The 21960-nt window shown below is 42.7% G+C and overlaps 2 protein-coding genes across 3 annotated transcripts in view; one reads left to right on the forward strand and one right to left on the reverse strand.

Annotated features, from left to right (window-relative positions):
- Nucleotides 1-21960, reverse strand: part of LOC143926516 (cytochrome P450 4A4-like) — a 135163-nt gene that overhangs the window by 111527 nt on the left and 1676 nt on the right. The window lies entirely within an intron of this gene.
- The window catches only part of LOC143926515 (calcium-activated chloride channel regulator 1-like), a 63697-nt gene continuing 48915 nt past the window's right edge, over nt 7179-21960 (forward strand). For both annotated transcript variants that reach the window (XM_077450307.1, XM_077450308.1), the window contains exons 1-3: nt 7179-7373; nt 17605-17745; nt 21338-21488. In XM_077450307.1, the coding sequence (XP_077306433.1) occupies nt 7215-7373; nt 17605-17745; nt 21338-21488 (451 nt within the window). In that variant the 5' untranslated portion in view covers nt 7179-7214. The remainder of the gene's footprint in view (nt 7374-17604; nt 17746-21337; nt 21489-21960) is intronic.

Here is a 21960-nt window from a genome sequence, read left to right on the forward strand (position 1 = left end):
TAAGAGGCTCATTATAAAAACTTTATCACAAAAATTGAAAATGTGACAAAGAAAATAATAAATAACGTCAAGGAAAATCTCCTTGCTCACAAAGATTTTAAGTATGTGAAAGAAATTAGGAGATAAAGATGAGTGTAATCGCTGAACAAATCGCACACGTCTTGTCACTGCTTGAGCCCAAGATAAACTGACACATACTGAGCTTGCAGCCGTTTATGTACACGAAAGCCGTTTTTTTTTCCCCTGATGATGTCATAGTGAGTCACTTAAGACCAAGCTAGCCAATCAGATTCTATGAAACACTGCCCATAACTGTGTTGAACTGTAACCTGATCATCGATTGGTTGAGTCTTATTTTTAAAAAACATGGCAGTTAATTTCATCGCCAGGGACAACTAGAATCGCTGATCACTGATTGGTGGACAATATTGCCATTGGCAGCAATGCCTTTTCAGTACATTGCAAAGGATTTAAATACTAACAAAAGGAATAAAACACCTCTGTAGGAGTTTAGCCTTAAAGAACCCAGTAGGCTCAATTTACAAAGTTGAATAGTACAAAGATAAAAGATCTTTAATGTAGTCATTTAACTGTAATTTAAAATTAACAATTATAAAGGGTATTGCTCATTACAAAGCTAGCACACAAGGACAAGGAAGCCTTTCTATTCAAAAAAAAGTGACCGTTATTTTTAGTAGAACCCAATGAGATTAAAAAAAAATAAAAAATTTAAAAATGGGTCTGAAAATTTAAATCCTCTATCCAACTATTCGTTAAAGCAGAACTAGTTACAGACTTCACTTTCCCAAAAGAAAGCTTAAGACCTGTTGCACACAACTGTAAAAAATGTGGAGTTGTTTTTATTGATCTGAAATTAAATGCATTGTTGTCTATGGGACACAGCTGAGTAAGGATCAGTAAGTCATACAGCATTGAGTACAGAGCAGTAAAACACATTTAACCCTTTCGCTGCCAGGTCCATATGCTGTACAGACCTGACAGCAGGGGGACACACAGTCTGTTGACTTTATTACATAGGGGATTTTTTGTCCTCTGTGTGATTTAAAAAAAATAAATAAAATAATGTGTGTATATATATATATATATATATATATATATATATATATAATTTTTTTTTTTTGCAAAAAAAGAAAGTTACACCAAAGCACATAACAAATCAACCCAAGCAAATTTATACCTATATACACAATATAGTTCAAGGGTGGAATACGTAGTATTGTAGTTTGCCACTATCCAAATCGATTAAACATCAATCATTGAATGTGTACATCGTGCACCAAGGAAACCCCTCGTGGACTTTGGAGGCAGACTCAGATATGAATTTGTATAAAAATATTTTTATTTTATTTAAAGACCATCAGAGACATGACAGAGATCCCAACAAATAAACATGCATGTATAAACATCTCATAAGCCAATTCTTCTAAATACCTTATAACAGTGCTCGACAAAACCCGGGCGCCAGGTCGCATTTGCGACTAGAATCAGCGACCTGGCGCCTGGGGCAGCATAGCTGGGGGTATCCTGTCTCCCTGGAAATATCTTCAAAAGGCACATGTATGCACTGTATATATTATTTTGACATTTAGTTATTTCACCTAAACATAGGCTGCTAACAATACTAACATTTGTTGTAAGTGTTGTTAGCAGCCTATGTTTATGTGAATTACATTTATATCAAAATAATATATACAAACCTGCTGCTAAAAATAGTTAGATGGAGTTAGGCCCCTTTCACACATGTGGACATTATGTCCGTATTGCATCCATCCGTTTGCATTCCTATGGGATAGCGGGTGTCTGCGGATAAACATCCGCAGACACCCGCTATCGCCCGCCTCCGCTATTGTCCGATTCTGCCGACGGAGGAAAATCCTATTTTTCTATCCGTCTGCAGAGTGGATCGGATGAACACGGACAGACGGTCCGTGATCATCCAATCCCCCATAGAGGAGAGCGGAGAGCTGACAGGGACAACGGAGCGATCCCTGCTGAGCGAGCGAATCATTACTGATCCATCCCGTGTGAAGGGGGCCTTAAGCTTTAATTTATTAGTCAATTATCCATCTAAATCTACTAGTCCATCTAGCAATACCTTCTATGCAGTTTGGCAATGCTGCTGTCCGACATGAGCTACATTGCACCTCCATACATAGAATGGAGGACTAAATATAGTCAGGACAGGAAGACAGCAAGTGGGCTAGTGGCTTGAGCACCAAGTAAAAATAAAGTGTAAAAGTTAGGGCTCTTGCACATGCCCATGACCTGGCACACAACCACACATTAGGGTGTACAGCCATACAGAATAAAATGCATCTGTTGCTGTGATGTCTGGGAGCCACAGCTGTAGTGTAAGGGCCGGTTCACACTGCAGGCGAGCCGAGGCGACACCGACTTGCCTCGCCGCGACCTGCCGCGACCTCAGCGGCAACTTGCAGATGACTTCTGCATAGAAGTCAATGCAAGTCGCCCCGAGGTCGCCCAGAAGTAGTACAGGAACCTTTTTTCTGAGTCGGAGCGACTCGAGTCGCTCCTCTCAGAACGGTTCCATTGTACAGAACGGGGGCGACTTGTCACACTGCGGCGAGGCGAGTCGTGTCGCCTCGCATCGCCCGCAGTGTGAACCGGCCCTAATTGTTCCCACTGACATTTATTACAGGAAACGAAGTGTGCGACAAAGATGATCAAGTCCAGCCAAGGTTTATTGCAATGACAACACTGTTCACTCCCACCCAAAGCTATGCATCCAACATGTTTCACCCACAGCGGGGCTTAATCAAGGGGATAGTAGCTACTAAAGGAAAAAAGATGACGTACTCTCAAAGTGCATAATTAGACACAACAATACCCCAGCCTAAGGTTAACACTTAAAAATGTTCACTAATGCATAGGAGTATATTTACTAGATTATTAATCTGCTGGAACAGTTTTGCAAGCATACATTGACTTAGTAGAAGGGTGCAAATCAATAGTTCAGCATCGTCAATGCCTTTATGTATTCCACTTATAAAAATAAATCGTGCAATATTAAAAGGTCTAACATATAGTTATACATTCACATCAAATGTAAAATTTGACATTTGCGCTGCAGATGTGACTTTCAGGTACCACAACACATGCAATGTATTCTGTATGGCCGTGCACCCTAATGTGTGGTTATGTGCAAGGGTCCTTAGTGCCAGTCAAGTAGTGGGTGACAATTTTGAAAAAAAAAACGCATTATGTTTTACTTTTTATTATAAATATTAAAAATATCCCCCAAAAATGTATAAAAAAACATTTTTCCCTCAGTTTAGACCGATACGTATTCTTCCACATATTTTTGGTATAAAAAAAAAAAAAAAAAATCGCAATAAGCGTATATTGATTGGTTTGCGCAAAAGTTATAGCGTTTACAAAATAGGGGATAGTTTTATGGCATTTTTATTAATAATTTTCTTTTACTAGTAATAGCAGCGATCAGCGATTTTTATTGTGACTGCGCCATTATGGAGGACACATCGGACATTTTTGACACATTTTTGGGACCATTGTAATTCATACAGCAATCACTGCTATACAAATGCAGTGATTCCTGTGTAAATGACACTGGCAGTGAAGGGGTTAACCAGTGGGTGGCAGTGTAGGGTTTAAGTGTTCCTAGGGGTGTGTTACTAACTGTTGGGGGCTGGGCTTTCTTTCAGTGAACACTGATCTCTGCTCTAATCACATGGAGCAGAGATCAGCGTCACTTGTTGGTAGGCAGAACAGGGAGATACTGTTTACAACGGCATCTCCCAGTTCAGCCGCCCCGTGAGACGATCGCGGGTATGCCCGCGACGATCGAGTCCGCGGGACCCGCGACCGGACTCACGGGGGTCCCGACCGGCACGCGAGCGTGATGGCAGGGCGGCAAATTTAAAGGGATGTACAGGTACGCCTGACCGTGCCATTCTGCCGATGTACTTCGGCGTGCGCCGGTCGGGGAAAAAAAAAACACAATAAACAACCCATTTTATTTGTTAACATATAAAAGATGTTGTTACAATGAGTAAATAGATACCTAGCAAGTCATGCTTTAAAATTGTGCACGCTTGTGGAATGGCCCCAAACTACTACTTTATAGGTGTGGCATAGAAAAAGGAAAAAATGCGGCGCGTGCAGCGGGTAATGGCGAAAATGGGCGTGGTTTACGTTAAATAGTGGGTGTGGCTTACATGGGGCGTGGCTCAAAGGGGTGTGGTTAGAGTCTGAGATGAATGCGGGATGGAGAGGGAAAGGAGGGGGATGGAGAGAGGGAAAGGATGGGGGGGGGAGAGGGAAAGGAGGGACAGCAGCCCCCCGATCCTACACCACAATAGCAATATGTGTTTTTCCAGAGTTTGACAATCAGCAGATAAAGATACTCCAAATACCTGTTGGCGCTTCAATCATCCCGGCGCCAAGATTGTTATGGTGTCAGGATGATTGAAGTGCATTATTTCTATTATTACATTGTAATATAAAATGAAATCATTCAACTCACCATAATGCAGAATTAGTGGGAGCCATGAGCGCGTCACTAGCTCACTAGCCACGTTGCCTGCCACCAGATGCGATCAGGTGTCCCAAGCGGAGTCTGTCCTTACATCAGGTGCCCCATCAGAGGTACCTTCCTCACATCTGTGTCCATCAGCGGAGCTCCTCCTTACATCTGGTGCCCCTCTGACATCCACAGACCGCCCCCCCCACATCCTGCACAGACCTGCCCCCACATCTCCAGACTGGCCCCCGACATACCACTGACCCCTGACATGCACAGACTGGTCCCCGACATCCCACTGGCCCCCACATTCACAGACTGGCCCCCGACATACCACTGGCCCCCACATACATTCACAGACTGGCCCCCGACATCCACATAACATGACTGTCACTGGCCCCCGACATCCGACTGGCCCCCACATACATTCACAGACTGGCCCCCGACATCCACATAACATGACTGTCACTGGCCCCCGACATCCGACTGGCCCCCCGCCCCGACATCCACATTGACAGACTGGCCCCCCGACATGCCGCCGTTGCCGCGCGGAGACATTTAACTGTGGCACCGCCCACCGCCCTTTACACTGACACAAACGCACACTAGCAGCAGGGGTGGGCGGTGCCACAGGTGTAGACCAACTTCTGGTCTTCTTAAAAACGGCGGCCGGTGGAGACATTGTCTCCGCTGGCCGCCGACCCCTAGCGGCCGGCGACAAAAAAACAGGAAATTCAATTTCCCGGGACAAACCGAATTTCCTGGGACATTTCCCGGGACAAAATTAATTCGGGACAAATGTCCTAATCCCGGGAATGTCCCCGGGAAATTCGGGACAGTTGGCAACTATGTGCTGGCTGAAAAAAAAATTTAAAAAAAAAGATACCGGGATGATGCCTGTAACTGTAGGCATCATCCCGGTATAACCATTTCAAACCAAGGAAGTCCATGGATGCCCTATGGTCGGGAAGTAGTTAAAGTTATTTAAAATCAAATGAATCAAAAATACTGATCTAAAGAATTTCATAGGTCATAAAAAGTGCACAATAAAAACTATATATACACACACACACACTGTATAAGTGTGTGCATCATAAAGGAAAAACCATACATGGGCATTCTGAAAATAAAATAGATTAAAAAAATGTAGGGGTTTGTCAGCTCATGTGACAGTAAAAGAAAATAAATCCTTGGTAAGCTGCAAAATATTAAAATGTTGCTTCTGGGGTTAGATACACATTAAACGGACAAAACAGCAGAAACATTTTTGCCTTTTAGCCACATGCCGACCGGCGCACACCGATATACGCCGGCAGAATGACATGGGCAGGCAAATGGACATACAGGTATGTCCCTTTAAATTTGCCGCCACGCCATCACGCGCATGCCAGTCGGGGCCCCCGTGAGTCTGATCGCAGGTCCCGCGGACTCTATCGATGTGGGGATAACCGCGATCGTCTCACGGGGAGGAAGAACAGGGAGATGCTAATGTAAAAAAGCATCTCCCCGTTCTGCCTAGTGACAATGTCACTAATCTCTGCTTCCTGTGATTGGGAGCAGAGATCAGTGGCGTGTCACACACAGCCACGCCCCCCCCCCACAGTTAGAAACACTCCCCAGGGCTCACTTAACCCCTGCACTGCCACCTAGTGGTTAACCCCTTCACTGCCAGTGTCATTTACACAGGAATCAGTGCATTTGTATAGCACTGATTGCTCTATAAATGACAATGGTCCCAAACATGTCTCAAAAATGTCCGATGTGTCCTCCATAATGTCCCAGTCACAATAAAAATCGTTGATCGCCGCCATTACTAGTAAAAAAAAAAAATTATTAATAAAAAATGCCATAAAACTATCCCCTATTTTTTAAACGCTATAAATTTTGCGCAAACCAATCAATCGCTTATTTTTTTACGTTTTTGGATAGTGTAGGAAAGGGTTAGAAAGCCCCGTCAAGCCAGAGAAATTTACCCTCACTTTCTGTCTAAAAATTTAATTAATTTGATCTTACAGGAAGCAAGGGGAAATCTGCAACAGGAAAACAAACAATACAAATCTGACAGAGGTTCTAGCCTTCCCCTACTTAACTTAAAAAAATTTTTTATTTAATATGCAATACTGGATCAAAATAAAGTATTTTAAGAAAATTGCATTTGAACTTCTGTCTGCTTCTGTCACAGAAAGTGAAGGAAACAAGTTGTTCCTGGAGACAGTGAGTAAGGGAAAATCTTTGTTAGGTAGACATGAAAAACAGTAAAACCTAACAGGAGTTCTATACTTTAATAGCATTTTACCATCTCAGCTATGGCACACTAAGAACGTAAACTGACTAAACGCAGGGCTTAATACTTTTAAATGTGCCTATTAGAAATGTGTATTTTTCCATAGAAAGGGTATCAAATGATGTGAACTTGAGGATGGGGTCCTTGTAATTAAAAAGATTACGTTGGTTGCTTTTGTCAAATTACAGTTTTGCACAATCGTTGGGTCCATTTTCATTGTTTAATTGCTCTGTTGACAGTTTAGCTCAGCTGTGATTTCCTGTATTATAAATGTATACAACTGCCTGAGAGTGCCCAATAGCTTGAAACATGGAGCAATAAAATCCTATAAAGTTCTATGAAAAGTTTTCATAGCATATCAGAGCACACACTTAAATGAGGAGAGGAGCTGGGTGAAGGTGTCACAGGATGGTGGTCTGGCCTTTGTTGATGTTCCTGGGTTTCAATTTCTGCCCTGGGATTTGCTCTTTTTCTACGGTGAAACTTACCGATGGAGGATATGACGATATTGTGATTGCAATCCACCCTGCGGTGCCTGAAAATGATGTCCTTATAGAGAAAATACAGGTAAGACCATTGCACAGGCTCAGATCACAGTCACTTTACCTTCTCTTGCAAGAGCACCAACCCACAAACACCAAGGCTTAGTTTCACTACACAAAAACGCAAACTGACAGATTCTCTTAAGACCCGGTTCACATATGTCCAGCTATGGTTTCAGCGCACAGAACTCTTTTTGAAAAGAGACCGTAGCCACCTCGGCTCTATAGAAAGCTGTTCAGTTCACATTGTAAGCGAATTAGCTGTGGTTCAAAATGCATCCCGTTGGCATAGATGTGAACAGAGTCTTAAAGGAGCTCTACCAAGTGTTCATTTCTGTCTTGGTTGGGGTGAGTTTTTGATCCCCTGTTGTCTATGGACATTGGTGTGAAGGCCTCTATCCAGGGCAATCCAATGACAAGCTAGAAACTCTGTTTTCCAGCCAAGCAACCTGTGTCACCTTTCTTTGGGCTCTCCACATATCCTCAGAAGAGAAGCTGCTAAAGGACACTTGATACAGAACTTCTGAGTGATGCATCCTTTAGTGCAGCCTTTCCTAATTAAGGTTTTGTACAAATCTAGTTTACCTTCAGAGGTTGCTATGGGATCCTTAAGCAATACCCAATTTCTGCCTCTTAGATAAGCCTCCAATGACACCAGCTATTTTTAAGGGAAAAATTCTTCCTACTGACCACCGATGTAAGGCGCATTCTTCCCACTGATCACCAATATAAGAGACATTCTTTCTACTACCAGGGATAAAGGGTCCCTTTGTTTACTGATCACCAGTGTAAAGGGGCCATTTCCCTATGACTACTAACACCTAAGCGGGCCTTTACCACTGACCAATACTGTAAGAGGTCATTCTTCTGAACATCATTGTGAGGGAGCACAACAATTTTCACTGTTTGCATTTCTTTCCTACCCATTATCTTTGCTTTATTTCATTATAACTGGAAATAATTTCACTATATAGAGCAACCCTATGGAAGTTCCACTTCGAGGCCCCCCCCCTCCCCCCTTCAAAAATTACCACTTTTTTTTGCAGAGGGGGGAGTGCCCACTCCCACTCAGATCACATATACGATCCAAGTGGAAGTTCTCCTCTCTCCCACCCTACAATCTTCTGGGACAGGTCCGAGGAGACTGAAGGACTATTCAGAGTGTGCAGCCTGACTCACAGTGTGCACCACCCGGCTGTGAAGCTGCAAGCTGTTAAAGCCGGGTGCCCACTATTGAAATGCCGGCGCAGGGGATAGAGCAGTGACGGAAAGAATGGCTCCGGTGAGCACACTGCTGGATCCTGGGACAGGTAAGCAGCTGTTTATTAAAACTCAGCAGACTGCTGACTTTTAATAAACCAAAAAATTGACCAGAGTTCCTCTTTCAGTACTCCACATTCCTTGTTCTTTTATTTATTCTTAACTTCAATGTATTGCTTATGCTAATGTAATCTGTAAGAAATAGTATTTATTTATTGTTAAGGGTTCCCTGAGACCAGAAAATTATTTCAAGGGTTCCTTCATTGTAAAAACGGTTGAGAAAGGCAGCTCTAGTGTATTCTTCATAGAAACAGAGGCAGAATTGTGATGGGGTCTAATGTTACCACAGCAAAAGATAGAAAGATAGGGTGAAATGTATACCTTCAACAGGATACCAGAGAGCAATGAAGACGAGGAGCACTGAATTCTGACACACTACCCCCTCTTTTTCCTGGAGTGGCTTTTTAAGAGGTCAGCCCACTTAAAATGATGTTTGAACTTTAAATGAACAACGCACCAACCATCAAGGATATTTTTAGTGAAATTTCATGACTTCTAACGTGCTACCACTAGTTGTGAACATTACAAGGGGGTTGGTTATCCCCTTTATAATGAAATGTAAATTATTATAATATATATTTATGTTTACTTCAAAGGAAATCGAATACCCAAGAACAAAAGTATGAATGAAATGAAAGTATTGCATCTTACATTTAGATATATATAGTATCTCACAAAAGTGAGTACACCCCTCACATTTTTGTAAATATTTAATTATATCTTTTCATGTGACAACACTGAAGAAATTACACTTTGCCACAATGTAAAGTAATGAGTGTACAGCCATTAATGTCTAAAGCGCTGGCAACAAAAGTTATTTTGAGGGGACAGCAAATGTACACTGTTATACAAGCTGAAGTCAATGCAAGTCACGATGACGTCACCCCAAAGCAGTGCAAGAACCCTTTTCTAAGTCACACCAATTAGAACAGTTAAATTGCAGTTAACCGGGTGCAACTTGTCATGCGACTGTAAACTTTTATTATATCTTTTCATGTGACAACACTGAAAAAATGACACTTTGCTACAATGTAAAGTAGTGAGTGTACAGCTTGTATAACAGTGTAAATTTGCTGTCACCTCAAAAATAACTCAACACACAGCCATTAACCAATTGGCGCCCACACTACGTCTATTGACATCATGGGCTTTCGGTGGTTATATCTGAATGATGCCTAAGGCCACAGACATCATTCAGATATTGCCGTTTTCAGCCGGCGATTCCCTGCACCATAAGAATGATCATAGCGGCTGTTCCGCCGCTTGATCGTTCTTAAAGGCGGCGGGAGGGGACGCCCCCCTCCCGCCGCCCTCCGGTGCTTGTACAGACTCACCGCTTCCATCGGTGAGTCAGTCACATTATCCGCCGGCCCCCGCAAGTTACCATAGAGATTTCCGGCGGACCAGATCGTCCCCGGAGTCTCTATGATCGTTCGGAGGCCAGGCGCGATGTTATAACGTCACGCCCGGCCTCTGTATTCAAATTAACGGCGCCGATCTGGCTAGGAAGCCAGGATGTTTGTTTTTTTTGGGGGGATTTTATTTTTCCCAGCCTAGAGGTGAGATATGGGGTCTTATTGACCCCATATCTCACTGTAAATATGTCCGATCGTGCCATATTCCTATTACAAGGGATGTTTACATTCCTTGTAATAGGAATAAAAGTCATCAATTTATTTTTTATTTTATTTTTTAAGTGTCAAACTAAAAAAATAAAAATAAAATTAACAATAAAAAATAAAAAAATGTAAAGCACCCCTGTCCCCGTGAGCTCGTACACAGAAGCGAACGCATACGTAAGTCCCGCCCACATATGAAAACGGTGTTCAAACCACACATGTGAGGTATCGCTGCGAACGTTAGAGTGAGAGCAATAATTCTAGCTCTAGACCTCCTCTGTAACCCAAAACATGTAACCAGTAAAAAAATTTAAAGCGTCGCCTATGGGGTTTTTTCAAATACCAAAGTTTGGCGCCATTCCATGAGCGCGTGCAATTTTGAAGCGTGACATGTTGGGTATCTATTTACTCAGCGTATCCTCCTCTTTCACATTATGCAAAAAAATTGCTAACTTTATTGTTTTTTGGGGGGTTTTTTTTAAGCATGAAAGTTTTTTTTCTGAAAAAAAAGTGTTCGAAAAATTGCTGCGCAAATACCGTGCGAGATAAAGTTAAGATAAGTTGCAACGACCGCCATTGTATTCTCTAGGGTCTTTGCTAAAAAAACATATATAATGTTTGGGGGTTCTATGTAATTTTCTAGCAAAAAAAATAGGAATTTTACATGTAGGAGAGAAATGTCAGAATTGGCCTGGGCGCGAAGTGGTTAATGTCTAAACCACTGGTAACAAAAGTGAGTACACCCCTAAGTAAATATGTCCAAATTGGGTCCAAAGTGTCAATATTTTGTGTGGCCGCCAATAATTTCTTGGCAAACTTGTTATAGCCTAGGCCAGTGATGGCGAACCTTGGCACTCCAGATGTTTTGAAACTACATTTCCCATGATGCTCAACTACACTGCAGAGTGCTTAAGCATCATGGGAAATGTAGTTCCAAAACATCAGGGGTGCCAAGGTTCGCCATCACTGGCCTAGGCCATCTTTATGTAAAGCAGCAATTCTTTTTTTCAGATCCTCAGAGAGCTCTTTCCCATGAGGTGCCACGTTGAACTTCCAGTGACCAGTATGAGAGAGTGAGAGCGATAACACCAAATTTAACACACCTGCTCTCCATTCACACCTTGTAACACTAACGAGTCACACGGGGAAGGAAAATGGCTAATTGGGCCCAATTTGGACATTTTCACTCAGGGGTGTACTCACTGTTGTTGCCAGCAGTTTAGACATTAATGACTGAATGTCTTCAGCCCTGGAAGAATTTACCCCCTTCCTGACCAGCACTTTTTGCGATTTGGCACTGCGTCGCTTTAACTGACAATTTAACTGACAATTGCGCGATCGTGTGATGTGGCTCCCAAACAAAACTGGCGTCCTTTTTCCCCACAAATAGAGCTTTCTTTTGGTGGTATTTGATCACCCCTGCGGTTTTTATTTTTTGCACTATAAACCAAAAATAGCGACAATTTTGAAAAAAAATGCATTATTTTTTACTTTTTGCTATAATAAATACCCCCCAAAAATATATAAAAACTATTTTTTTTTCCTCAGTTTAGGCCGATATGTATTCTTCTACATATTTTTGGTAAAAAAAAAAAATTGCAATAAGCGCATCAGTCAAGGGCCAGCATCTAAGCCCTGGACTGAGATGCTGCCTGAGAGGTCACACAGTCATGTAAATTGTGGAGCTTGTGCAGTTCTAGGCTGTGTTCATAACTATAGAACACAAATCAGTTACTGCTGCAGCCTCTTATTTTGTGACTTGCTGTCTGATCACTGAGGAGACCGAGATAATGTTTCCTCCTGCCTGCAAAAGACTGTTAGTGACCCTGTTACAAAAATATATCTATCTATCTATCTATCTATCTATCTATCTATCTATCTATCTATCTATCTATCTATCTATATATATCAAAACAAATAGCTTCTGTGAAGAAAAAAAAAGCATAATTTTGCTGGGTCCAGCACCCAATTGTGGAATACTTTCTCTGCTGCACGACAATCCAGCCAAAAGTGATATTTTACATGCAGGTGGAAATGGTGACTTGTGTTACCTCCTATATTCTTGGATACTACAAAAATGAAATCTTCCTCCCATGATTCCTGACTTTCCTTCCCACCAGGGGTTTGCCACTACAGTTTTATTCTCTAAAACATAAAGACTCAGCAGAATTGTTGGAAAACCTGATAATGACCACAGCAGGCGTGCAGACATATCTCTCACTAATATGGTTCCCAAAAGATAAGACATTGCCAAGTGATTTAAATCTCCAGAATCTGCCGAAAACTGACCCTTTAAATCAATAACATGTAGCCAGGTACTGGGATACAGCAACATGGAGAAGGAGACAATGCCTTCTGTTCATCATTACCTCCAACCTGCTGGGGGAGAGCAAAGCCAAACATAGACTTCTATGCAGAGAGTGGTGAATTATGGGAGCTGCAGGTCAAGATAACAGCCATGCAATGAGCCGGCGAACTCTTAACACTACAGTTTTGCAAGGAGGAGCAGGAGGAGGGTTGAGACAATTTTTACTGGACTGCCTGGGAAAATTCACGCTCTTGGCACCGGGGACTGGGGGAAGAGCACATCTGCATCCATGATTGGCTGCTGAAATTGTTGCACAATACAGGCCACTGTGATTGAGCCATGCCATTGCTGTAGAGGAACTGGAGATACCTCTCACCCGCAGATTCCCACCCAATTCTTTGTAAGCATCAGAGAGTGACAGTGTGGGGTGCCCCGTCTCTACTGCAAGCATCCAGCTGAATTGCAGGGACCGGTGAGAGGGCTCATCGCCCACTATACGCCGTTAGCAGGACATTAAACATACCACATCACATTTGTGCATTGCCTACCATGCATTTATACCTTACTCCTTTTTGAAAACTGTTTCAGTGTCTAATCTGTTGCATCTTTACTTCCCCACATTGCATTATAGTTTATTAAGATCACCAAAAAGTGTACCATCCCTTCTTAAAAAGCCCAAAAGATAGCTGGCAGAAGAACCACTTAAGAGATTGTTTGTCCAGTGAATAAACAGCAAATGTGAATATAAATGAGTCCATAAACAGTGATCCAATGTGAAATCAATCATAATCCCTTAATCACACAGAAGCACCCTGTGAAGTAATCCCACCACTGCATAAATTGAACGCTTACCAGAGGGCAAGCTACAATGAGCTTGTAGATATTATGGTCAGCAATGCAGCCACAACTCGTCTCCACAATATGCACCAGAGGCATGCAGGATAGCTCAGTCCATGAGGCAAACAAGGCAGTCAGCAGGCAAAACCCAAAAGAAGAGAACGCTCTCTATAGTCTGAATCAGTAAACAAATTTTATAAAAATAGAAAATTGCACTTACATAGATAGCAGCTAGATAAACATCAACCATAAAAACAATGCCGGCCGGCTTGCAGACACCCGTTCGATTGCAGGTACACAGCGATGACATCAGCATGTCAACCACCCGACGTACATTTCATCTAAAAAGACGTTCTTGGGCACTAATGGGTGGCAGTGATGGGCACTGATCGATTACACTGATAGGCAGCACTTGTAGGTGGCACTGATTGACACCACTGGTGGGCATCGATAGGTGGCACTTGTGGGCATCAACAGGTTGCACTTGTGGGCACTGTTGGTCGGTATAGATGAGGCATAATTGCCTCTTCCTCTTAGTGACCGATGTCCCTTTTAAGATAAGCCGGTGATCGGCTTTTTTTTTCTGAGGTCAGGCACTGATGTCGGATGGGAAGGCCTGACTCGCAGTCTCCGTCTAATTCATCCCAAAGGTGTTCTATCGGGTTGAGGTCAGGACTCTGTGCTGTCAGCGTGAGGAGAAAAAAAACGAACCATCACTGAGCTTTTGTTTACATCATGTGATCAGCTGTCATTGGCTGACAGTTGATTACATGGTAAGGGGCCAGGACTGGCCCCTTACTCAGATCGGTGATCACCCAAGTCTCGGTGACTCAGGGAGCGTGCACAGGGGAGGCTGTCATATGACGGCCTCCCAGGAATTCACAACCGCCCTGTGGCCATCATTCGGCCATAGCGCGGATGTCAGGTAGTTAAAGCAAGGTTATAAAAAAATATATCAAAAGCTTTGAACTTCTCACGGAGCACTGTTCAATCCATTATCCAAAAATGAAAAGAAAATGGCACAACTGCAAATCTACCAAGACATGGCCGTCCACGTAAACTGACAGGCCAGGTAAGGAGAGCATTAATCAGAAAATCAGCCAAAATGCCCATGGTAACTCTGGAGGAGCTGCGGAGATCCACAGCTCAGGTGGGAGAATCTGTCCACAGGACAACTATTAATCATGCACTCCACAAATCTGGTCTGTAAGGAAGAGTGGCAAGAAGAAAGACATTGTTGAAAGAAAGCCAAAAGAAGTTGCAGTTTGCAAGAAGAAATGTGGGGGACACAGCAAACATGTGGAAGAAGGTGCTCTGGTCAGATGAGACTAAAATTTAACTTTTTGGCCTAAAAACAAAATGCAATGTTTGGCGAAAAATTTACACTGCACATAACCCTGAACACATCGTGGTGGCAGCATCATGTTGTGGGGATGCTTTTCTTCAGCAGGGACAGGGAAGCTGGTCAGAATTGATGGGAAGATGGATGGTGCCAAATACAGGGCGATCTTAGAAGAAAACGTGTTAGCCCTTGTACACACATACAGTCAGACCGGTTTGTCGGATATTCCGACTGTGTGTGGTCTGCATCGGACTGTTTCCGCCGGAATATCCGATGGACCAAGTTTTCCAACTTGCCGGTAAAATTTTCAGACAAAATGCTCCAATCGGACATACTCCGATCATGTGTAGCCTACTCCGATCGGACAAAGTGCCACACATGCTCAGATCAAATTCCTAGACCAGAGCTATTGGCTACTAGCCTGAACGTAGTCCCGTCGTAATGAAATAACATCATCACATTATGTACAATCAGATTTTCCTACAACTTAGTCCGACCGTGTGTATGCAACATCATTTCCGGACCATCACTTTGGTTGTCGGAAACTCCGACCGTGTGTACAAGGGCTTAGAGTCTACAAAAGTCTTAAGACAGGGTGGAGGTTCAACTTCCAGTAGGACAACAACCCTAAACATACAGCCTGAGCTACGGAATGGAATGCTTTAGAGCAAAGCATATTCATGTGTTAGAATGGCCCAGTCAAAGTCCAGACCTAAATCCAATTGAGAATCTGTGGCAAGATTTAAAAATTACTGTTCAGACGCTCTCCATCTAATCTGACAGAGCTTGAGCTATTTTTCAGAGAAGAATGGGCAAAATGTCACTCTCTAGATGTGCAAAACTGGTAGAGACATCCCCAAAAAAGACTTGCAGCTGTAATTGCAGTGAAAGGGGGTTCTACAAAGTATTGACTCCGGGGGGCTGAATACAAATGTACGCCACACTTTTCTGATATTTGTAAAAAAATATTGAAAACCATTTATCATTTTCCTTCCACTTCACAATTATGTGCCACTTTGTGTTGGTCTATCACATGAAGTCCCAATAAATTACATTTACGTTTTTGGTTGTAACATGACAACATGTGGAAAATTTCAAGGGGTATGAATGCTTATTCAAGGCACTGTATTTACTTGTTTTCAATTTTCTATTTTGATTTTTTAGTTTCTTTAATTATGTCATACATCCCTTCCCTTTAGGAAGGGAAGGAAGGGTTTTCTCAGATAAGTCACTCTCCTGCATACATCCCTGAGCTAAGGGCAGACAGATTCCAGGAAGTAAATGCTACATAAATCATTTGCCCTTACTGAAGATGTCCAAGGACAGAAATGCTAGGGGGTGTTTTTCAACAAAAAAAAAAAAACATGGAGACATGGATGGATGGGGGAGTTTGCTTTAAATATTATAACATTTATTAACCACTAAAGATCCACATTATAGCCAAACGACGGCTACAGCGCGGACCTGAATTTCCGGTAGGCCATCATAGGAGGTCCTCCCCTTTATGCGCTGTGATCACCAAGTCACCGAGACTCGGGTGATCATCGATCCTGGCCCCTTATCATGCGATCAGCTGTCCGCCAATGACAGCTGATCACGTGTGTAAGCAGAAGCTCGGTAACCATTTTCCTTTTCTCTCCTCACGCTAACAGCGTGAGGAGAAAAAAAAAAGCTGATCACTGGCTTATGTTCAATGGACATCGGTCCCGAAGAGGAAGGAGGCACATCTGCCTCCACTGTGCCAATCAGTACCTCCTACCAGTGCCACCTGCCAGTGCCCTCAGTGCCACCTATCAATGCCCACGAGTGCCACCTATCAATGCCCACAAGTGCCAATCAGTGACACATAGCAGTGCTGCCTTTCAGTGTAACCTACCAGTGCCGATCAGTGCCCATCACTGCCACCCATCACTGCCAGCTATCAGTGCCACTTCTCAGTGCCCACCGATGGCACCTATCAATGTCCTTCAGTGCCACCTCTTAGTACCACTTATGAGTGCCCACCAGTGCCCATCAGTGCAGCCCATAGGAGCAGCCCATCAGAGCAGCCTCATTACGTACATCAATGAAGGAGAAAAATTACCTGTTTGCAAAATTTTTTAACAAAATATAAAAAAAAAATATTATATATATATATATATATATATATATATATATATATAGATATATTTATTTTTATTTGGTAGTTTTAATTTTTTTTTAACAAAAAATAAAAACTGCAGAGGTGATCAAATACCACCAAAAGAAAGCTCTATTTGTGGGCAAAAAATATATAAAAATATATTTTTGAGTACAGTGTTGTATGACTGCGCAATTGTCATTCAAAATGCATCAGCGCTGAAAGCTGAAAATTGGTCTGGACAGGAGGGGGGTTTAAGTGCCCAGTAAGCAAGTGGTTAAATATAGTGTTTTTGGATTATGGTGTTCAGATGCAGTGATGATGCGCTTGAAGTCACTTTACTGCTTGCCTAATGCCTGTTTATTTATCAAAGTGTTACTGCTGATTGCCGAGTACTAGTTTCAGTGAGTCTCTGTGTCATTGCATGCCCCTACACTCAACTCAATGTGTCAAAGGAGCTGAGGTTCTTGAGGAGGTCGAGGCAGAGACCAGAGCACCCATTCTATTTAGCGGCTTCTATGGAGGTAGCACTACAAAGATGGAGAGCAATGTACACTAGACCAACACAATCAGTAATCATCTACCACTTCTTGCATTGCTTTGTGGTGGAAACATGAAATCTATTTGGTTGCTGTGGGTTATTGTATAATGCACTTGCTTTTGTCACTGTCTCTACTAATTTGTTACTCTGGTTTTCTCTGTGTTTTGTAGCAAATGATAAAGGAAGCTACACATGATTTATTTCATGCAACCAAGCAAAGACTATTTATCAGAAGCATCAAAATCTTAATTCCTTCAACCTGGTCACAAAAAGCCACGTATGGCAAACGTACTAGAGAAAATTATGAGAAGGTAAAAAGCTGATTCAACACTGTACAGAAGGATGAGACCGAAAACAAACCATACTTTCTACTGTACATATAAATAAAAGGGCCGTTTCAAATCAACTACAATGTACTTACAGGGCCTGACAGGAGGAACAGTGCAAAAACACTAGTTTGATGATGAAGTGACGTTTTGGTGCGGAACAGGCAACCTTTAGCAAGGCTGCTCATAATATATATATATACACACACACACACACACACAGTATATACACACTATATTTTCAAAAGTATTGGGAAATCTGCTTTTACACGCATATGAATTTTAATGGAATCCCAGTCTTAGTCCATAGGGTTCAGTATTGAGTTGGCCCACCCTTTGCAGTCATAACAGCTTCAACTCTTCTGGGAAGGCTGTCCACAAGGTTTAGGAGTGTGTCTATGGGAATGTTTGACCATTCTTCCAGAAGTGCATTTGTGAGGTCAGGCACTGATGTCGGACGGGAAGTCTCCGTCTAATTCATCCCAAAGGTGTTCTATCGGGTTGCAGGCCAGTCAAGTTCCTCCACCCTAAACTCGCTCATCCATGTCTTTATGGACCTTGATTTGTGCCCTGGTGCACACCCATGATGGAACAGGAAGGGACCATTCCCAAACTGTTCCCATGAAGTTGGGAGCATGAAATAGTCCAGAATGTCTTATTTTGCTGACACCTTAAAGGAGAAGTCCAGCCTGAGCTTGTTTGGCTGGACTTCTGCTAAGGGTCACAGGAGTGCAATCCGTTTTGCACTCCTGTGACCTGTTTTCAGCAGGGAGTGGTCTGAAGTCCGTTCTCTGCGGACGTCACACAGATCAGTCCAGGCACCGTGCCATCACGACTCTGGATACGCCAGGTGCCTGGACTGATGGCCGACTCAGCCTCTCAGCGAGATGCTGAAACGGACGCCCCCCTCTCCACAGTTCAGCACACCAGTGAGCGCGGAGGAGCAGAGCAGGAGAGCTGCTGATTGACAGGCAGCAGCTCTCTGCTCGGGGAGCCAAGAGAACCAAGCCATCGGTGATGTTCCATGGCTCCGTTCTCAGTGCAGAGGCGGCAGGGGACAGATGCAGCACTGGACCAATGCTGCATCCACCTTGGTAAGTATGATCATGGGGGGAAAAAAAATTCTCATACTTCTCTTTTAAGAGCTCCCTTCACTGAAATTAAGGGGCCAAGCACAACCCCTGAAAAACAACCCCACACCATAATCCCCCCTCCACCAAATGATTTGGAGGGCTGGCCCAATACATTTGGCAATATAGCGTGGATGAGCGAGTTTGCACCCAAATCACATGTGAATCGCACAGGAACATACGGTGTTTATTGGTTATTGGTTTACTGTTGATTTAAAATCGATTTAACATTGTAATTGATACAGTGTTTATTATTACTAAACATGTTTAGACCCCTTTCACACCGAGGGCGTTTTGCAGGCGCTATAGCGTTAGAAATAGCGCCTGCAATCCGCCCTAAAAAAGCTGCACCATTGTCTGTAGTGTGAAAGCCCGAGGGCTTTCACACTACAGCGGTGCGCTGGCAGGACGTCAGGGAAAAGTCCTGCCAGCAGCTTCTTTGGAGCGGTGAAGGAGCGGTATGTTTACCGCTCCTCCACCGCTGCTCCCCATTGAAATCAATGGGGCAGCGCTGTAATACCGCCAGCAAAACGCTATTGCGGCGTATTGCCGGCGGTTTTAATCCTTTCTTGGCCGCTAGCGGGGGGTCAAAGCGCCCCGCCAGCGGCCGAAATGCGCTGCAAATCTAGCAGTAAAACGCAGATAAAAATAGTGGTGTCTTACCGCCCACGCTATGGCCAGTGTGGTGTAAAAGGGGTCTTAATTGGATCACCTTTTTTTTCTTACCAGTAAAAGTTTCTATTATAGTTTACAAGATAAAAACAAGTACAAAATAACATATGATATCATACAACCAACAGTCAGTATTCATCCAAAGTAGAGGGGTCAGAGGACCTCCATCTTCAGACAATTTCTCTTCTTGCATAATAAGCAGGATAAAAAATGAGTTTTTCCATGTTTCGTTGCCACCCCACCCCCTCCACAAGGCCCAGCAACCATAGGGCTGGGATCCAAAGAGAGGTAGCTGAGAACAGAACCAAAAAAAAAAAAAAAAAAAACATTTCAGTTGTTGAAACCGGTCCCTGGAGGAATTTATATTCTTCAGAAATAAAAGTAAGCAGTCCTTCCAATCGTCATCAGTTAAAAAGGGGATGTCAGCACGCCACTTATGGTATAGAGTGGTCATTTTTGGGCAGGTCAAAGGTGACAGTTGGTTATATAATGCGGACAATGGCTAGGTCCACTTCTTAAGACCCCTTTCACACTGGGTTCTTTTGCAGGCGCTTTTGCGCTAAAAATAGCACCTGCAAACCGACCTGAAACAGCCACTGCTTTGTCTCCAATGTGAAAGCCCTAAGGGCTTTCACACTGGAGCGGTGCAATTGCACCGGTGCGGTGCGATTGCAGGACAGGGAAAAAAAAACTCCTGCAAGCAGCATCTTTACACCACTCTTTCACCGCCCCTGCCCATTGAAATCAATGGGGCAGCGCTGCAGCGGCGCTTTGCGTGCGGTTTTACCCCTTTTTTGCCCGTTAGCGCAGGTTAAAACGGACTGCTGGCAGCCAAATAGCGCCGCTAAAATTATGGTAAAGCGGCGCTAAAAATAGTGCCTTTTTAACGCTGAACACCGTTCCCATCTCAGTGTGAAAGGGGCCTGCTCTGGAGGCATACTCTCAATCTTCATCAGATTGGAAGGAACTCTCTCCTATAAATCTTATAAAGGTAGCTTCCTCATACAGGAGGAGATATAATAATGGAGACAACATAGAGAAGTCCTGTAAAGCCCCATACACACTATCAGTTTTTCTGCTGATTTTTCCCTTCAGGTTTACCAAAACCATGTAGTAAAAGGACCTGCCTGATTTCATACACATTGAAACTTCTAAGGTTTGACCTCATATTACATGGTTTTGGTAAATCTGAAGGAAAAACTCAGCAGAAAAACTGATAGTGTGTATGAGGCTTGAGAGGGATCTAAACCCCCATATTTCTCATGGCGGGGGATATGGCCATAGATAGACGGACCACCTATGCCAATATGCCCAAGATGGCAGCAATAGTTGCCTCATATAATTCTGGTTACATGCACAGATGCTGCCAAAATGGAGGAGACATTACAGCAAAATGAGCTTGTTTCAGAGACAGTTGTCTCTCACTCAAACAAACAAAAAAATAAAAAAATAAATAAATAAATATATATATATATATATATATATATATATATATATATATATATATTATTCTTAGAAATAAAGAAAATGTGCACAAAAACACCATACATAAGTAATGTTTCAGTAAATGTATTGTGTTAATTGCACTGCTTGATGGTGTTGTACTAACTGACAGCACTAACTGCATAAGATACATAAACCCGTACTGGAACTGCAGTAGTTATTGTTTTATGCAACAGCTCAGCTTTAGGTAAGCATCTAAAGAGAATCAAAGAGTAATTGTGAAATTATAAACACATATATATTGGATATCCATTTCATTCTCTTTTTACCAGGCACATGTTTTAATTGCCAACCCATTCTTGAAAATCGGAGATAGACCATACACACAGCAGTATGGGGGTTGCGGAGAACAAGGACGGTTTATTCATCTGACTCCAGACTTCTTGATGAATGAAGATTCGATCTTCATGTATGGAGCTCACGGTGAGCAAAATTATTAGAATCGGTTATCTGTAAACTCTGCCCAATGCAATCATGGCATGAATGTAATCTATAGTATTAACAAGCTAACGCTGCAAGATTTTCGCTAAAGCAAACGGGCAAATATTTAATGCTTCTGTTTTCTACAGCTTGACACAGACATCAGAAGGGAGCTTAGGGAGAAGGCAGTGTCTTCCTGTAATCACATGATCAGTCTCCAGCGTGGTAACTAGATAAGAACTGCTGGGAACAGCAGTCAGCCAATCACAGGAGCAGGAAGTTACGTTTCTGAGGGAGGGGCAATTATGTATATCAGTTGTGTGAATTATGGCTCCAAAGAAGGAAGCCATGTTAAAAAAATGTTGGCGGTTTTTGGAAATAAAATCTAACGTTGAGCTAAATATTTTTAAGAGCACTAAATTCTGAAAATAACTAAACATAATCTGATCTTTTAAAATAAAGGTTGAAATACTGG

Source organism: Lithobates pipiens, unplaced genomic scaffold (assembly GCF_037356315.1).
Source record: "Lithobates pipiens isolate NorthernLeopardFrog02 unplaced genomic scaffold, aLitPip1_a1.2 Scaffold_23, whole genome shotgun sequence".
Classification (NCBI taxonomy): domain Eukaryota; kingdom Metazoa; phylum Chordata; class Amphibia; order Anura; family Ranidae; genus Lithobates; species Lithobates pipiens.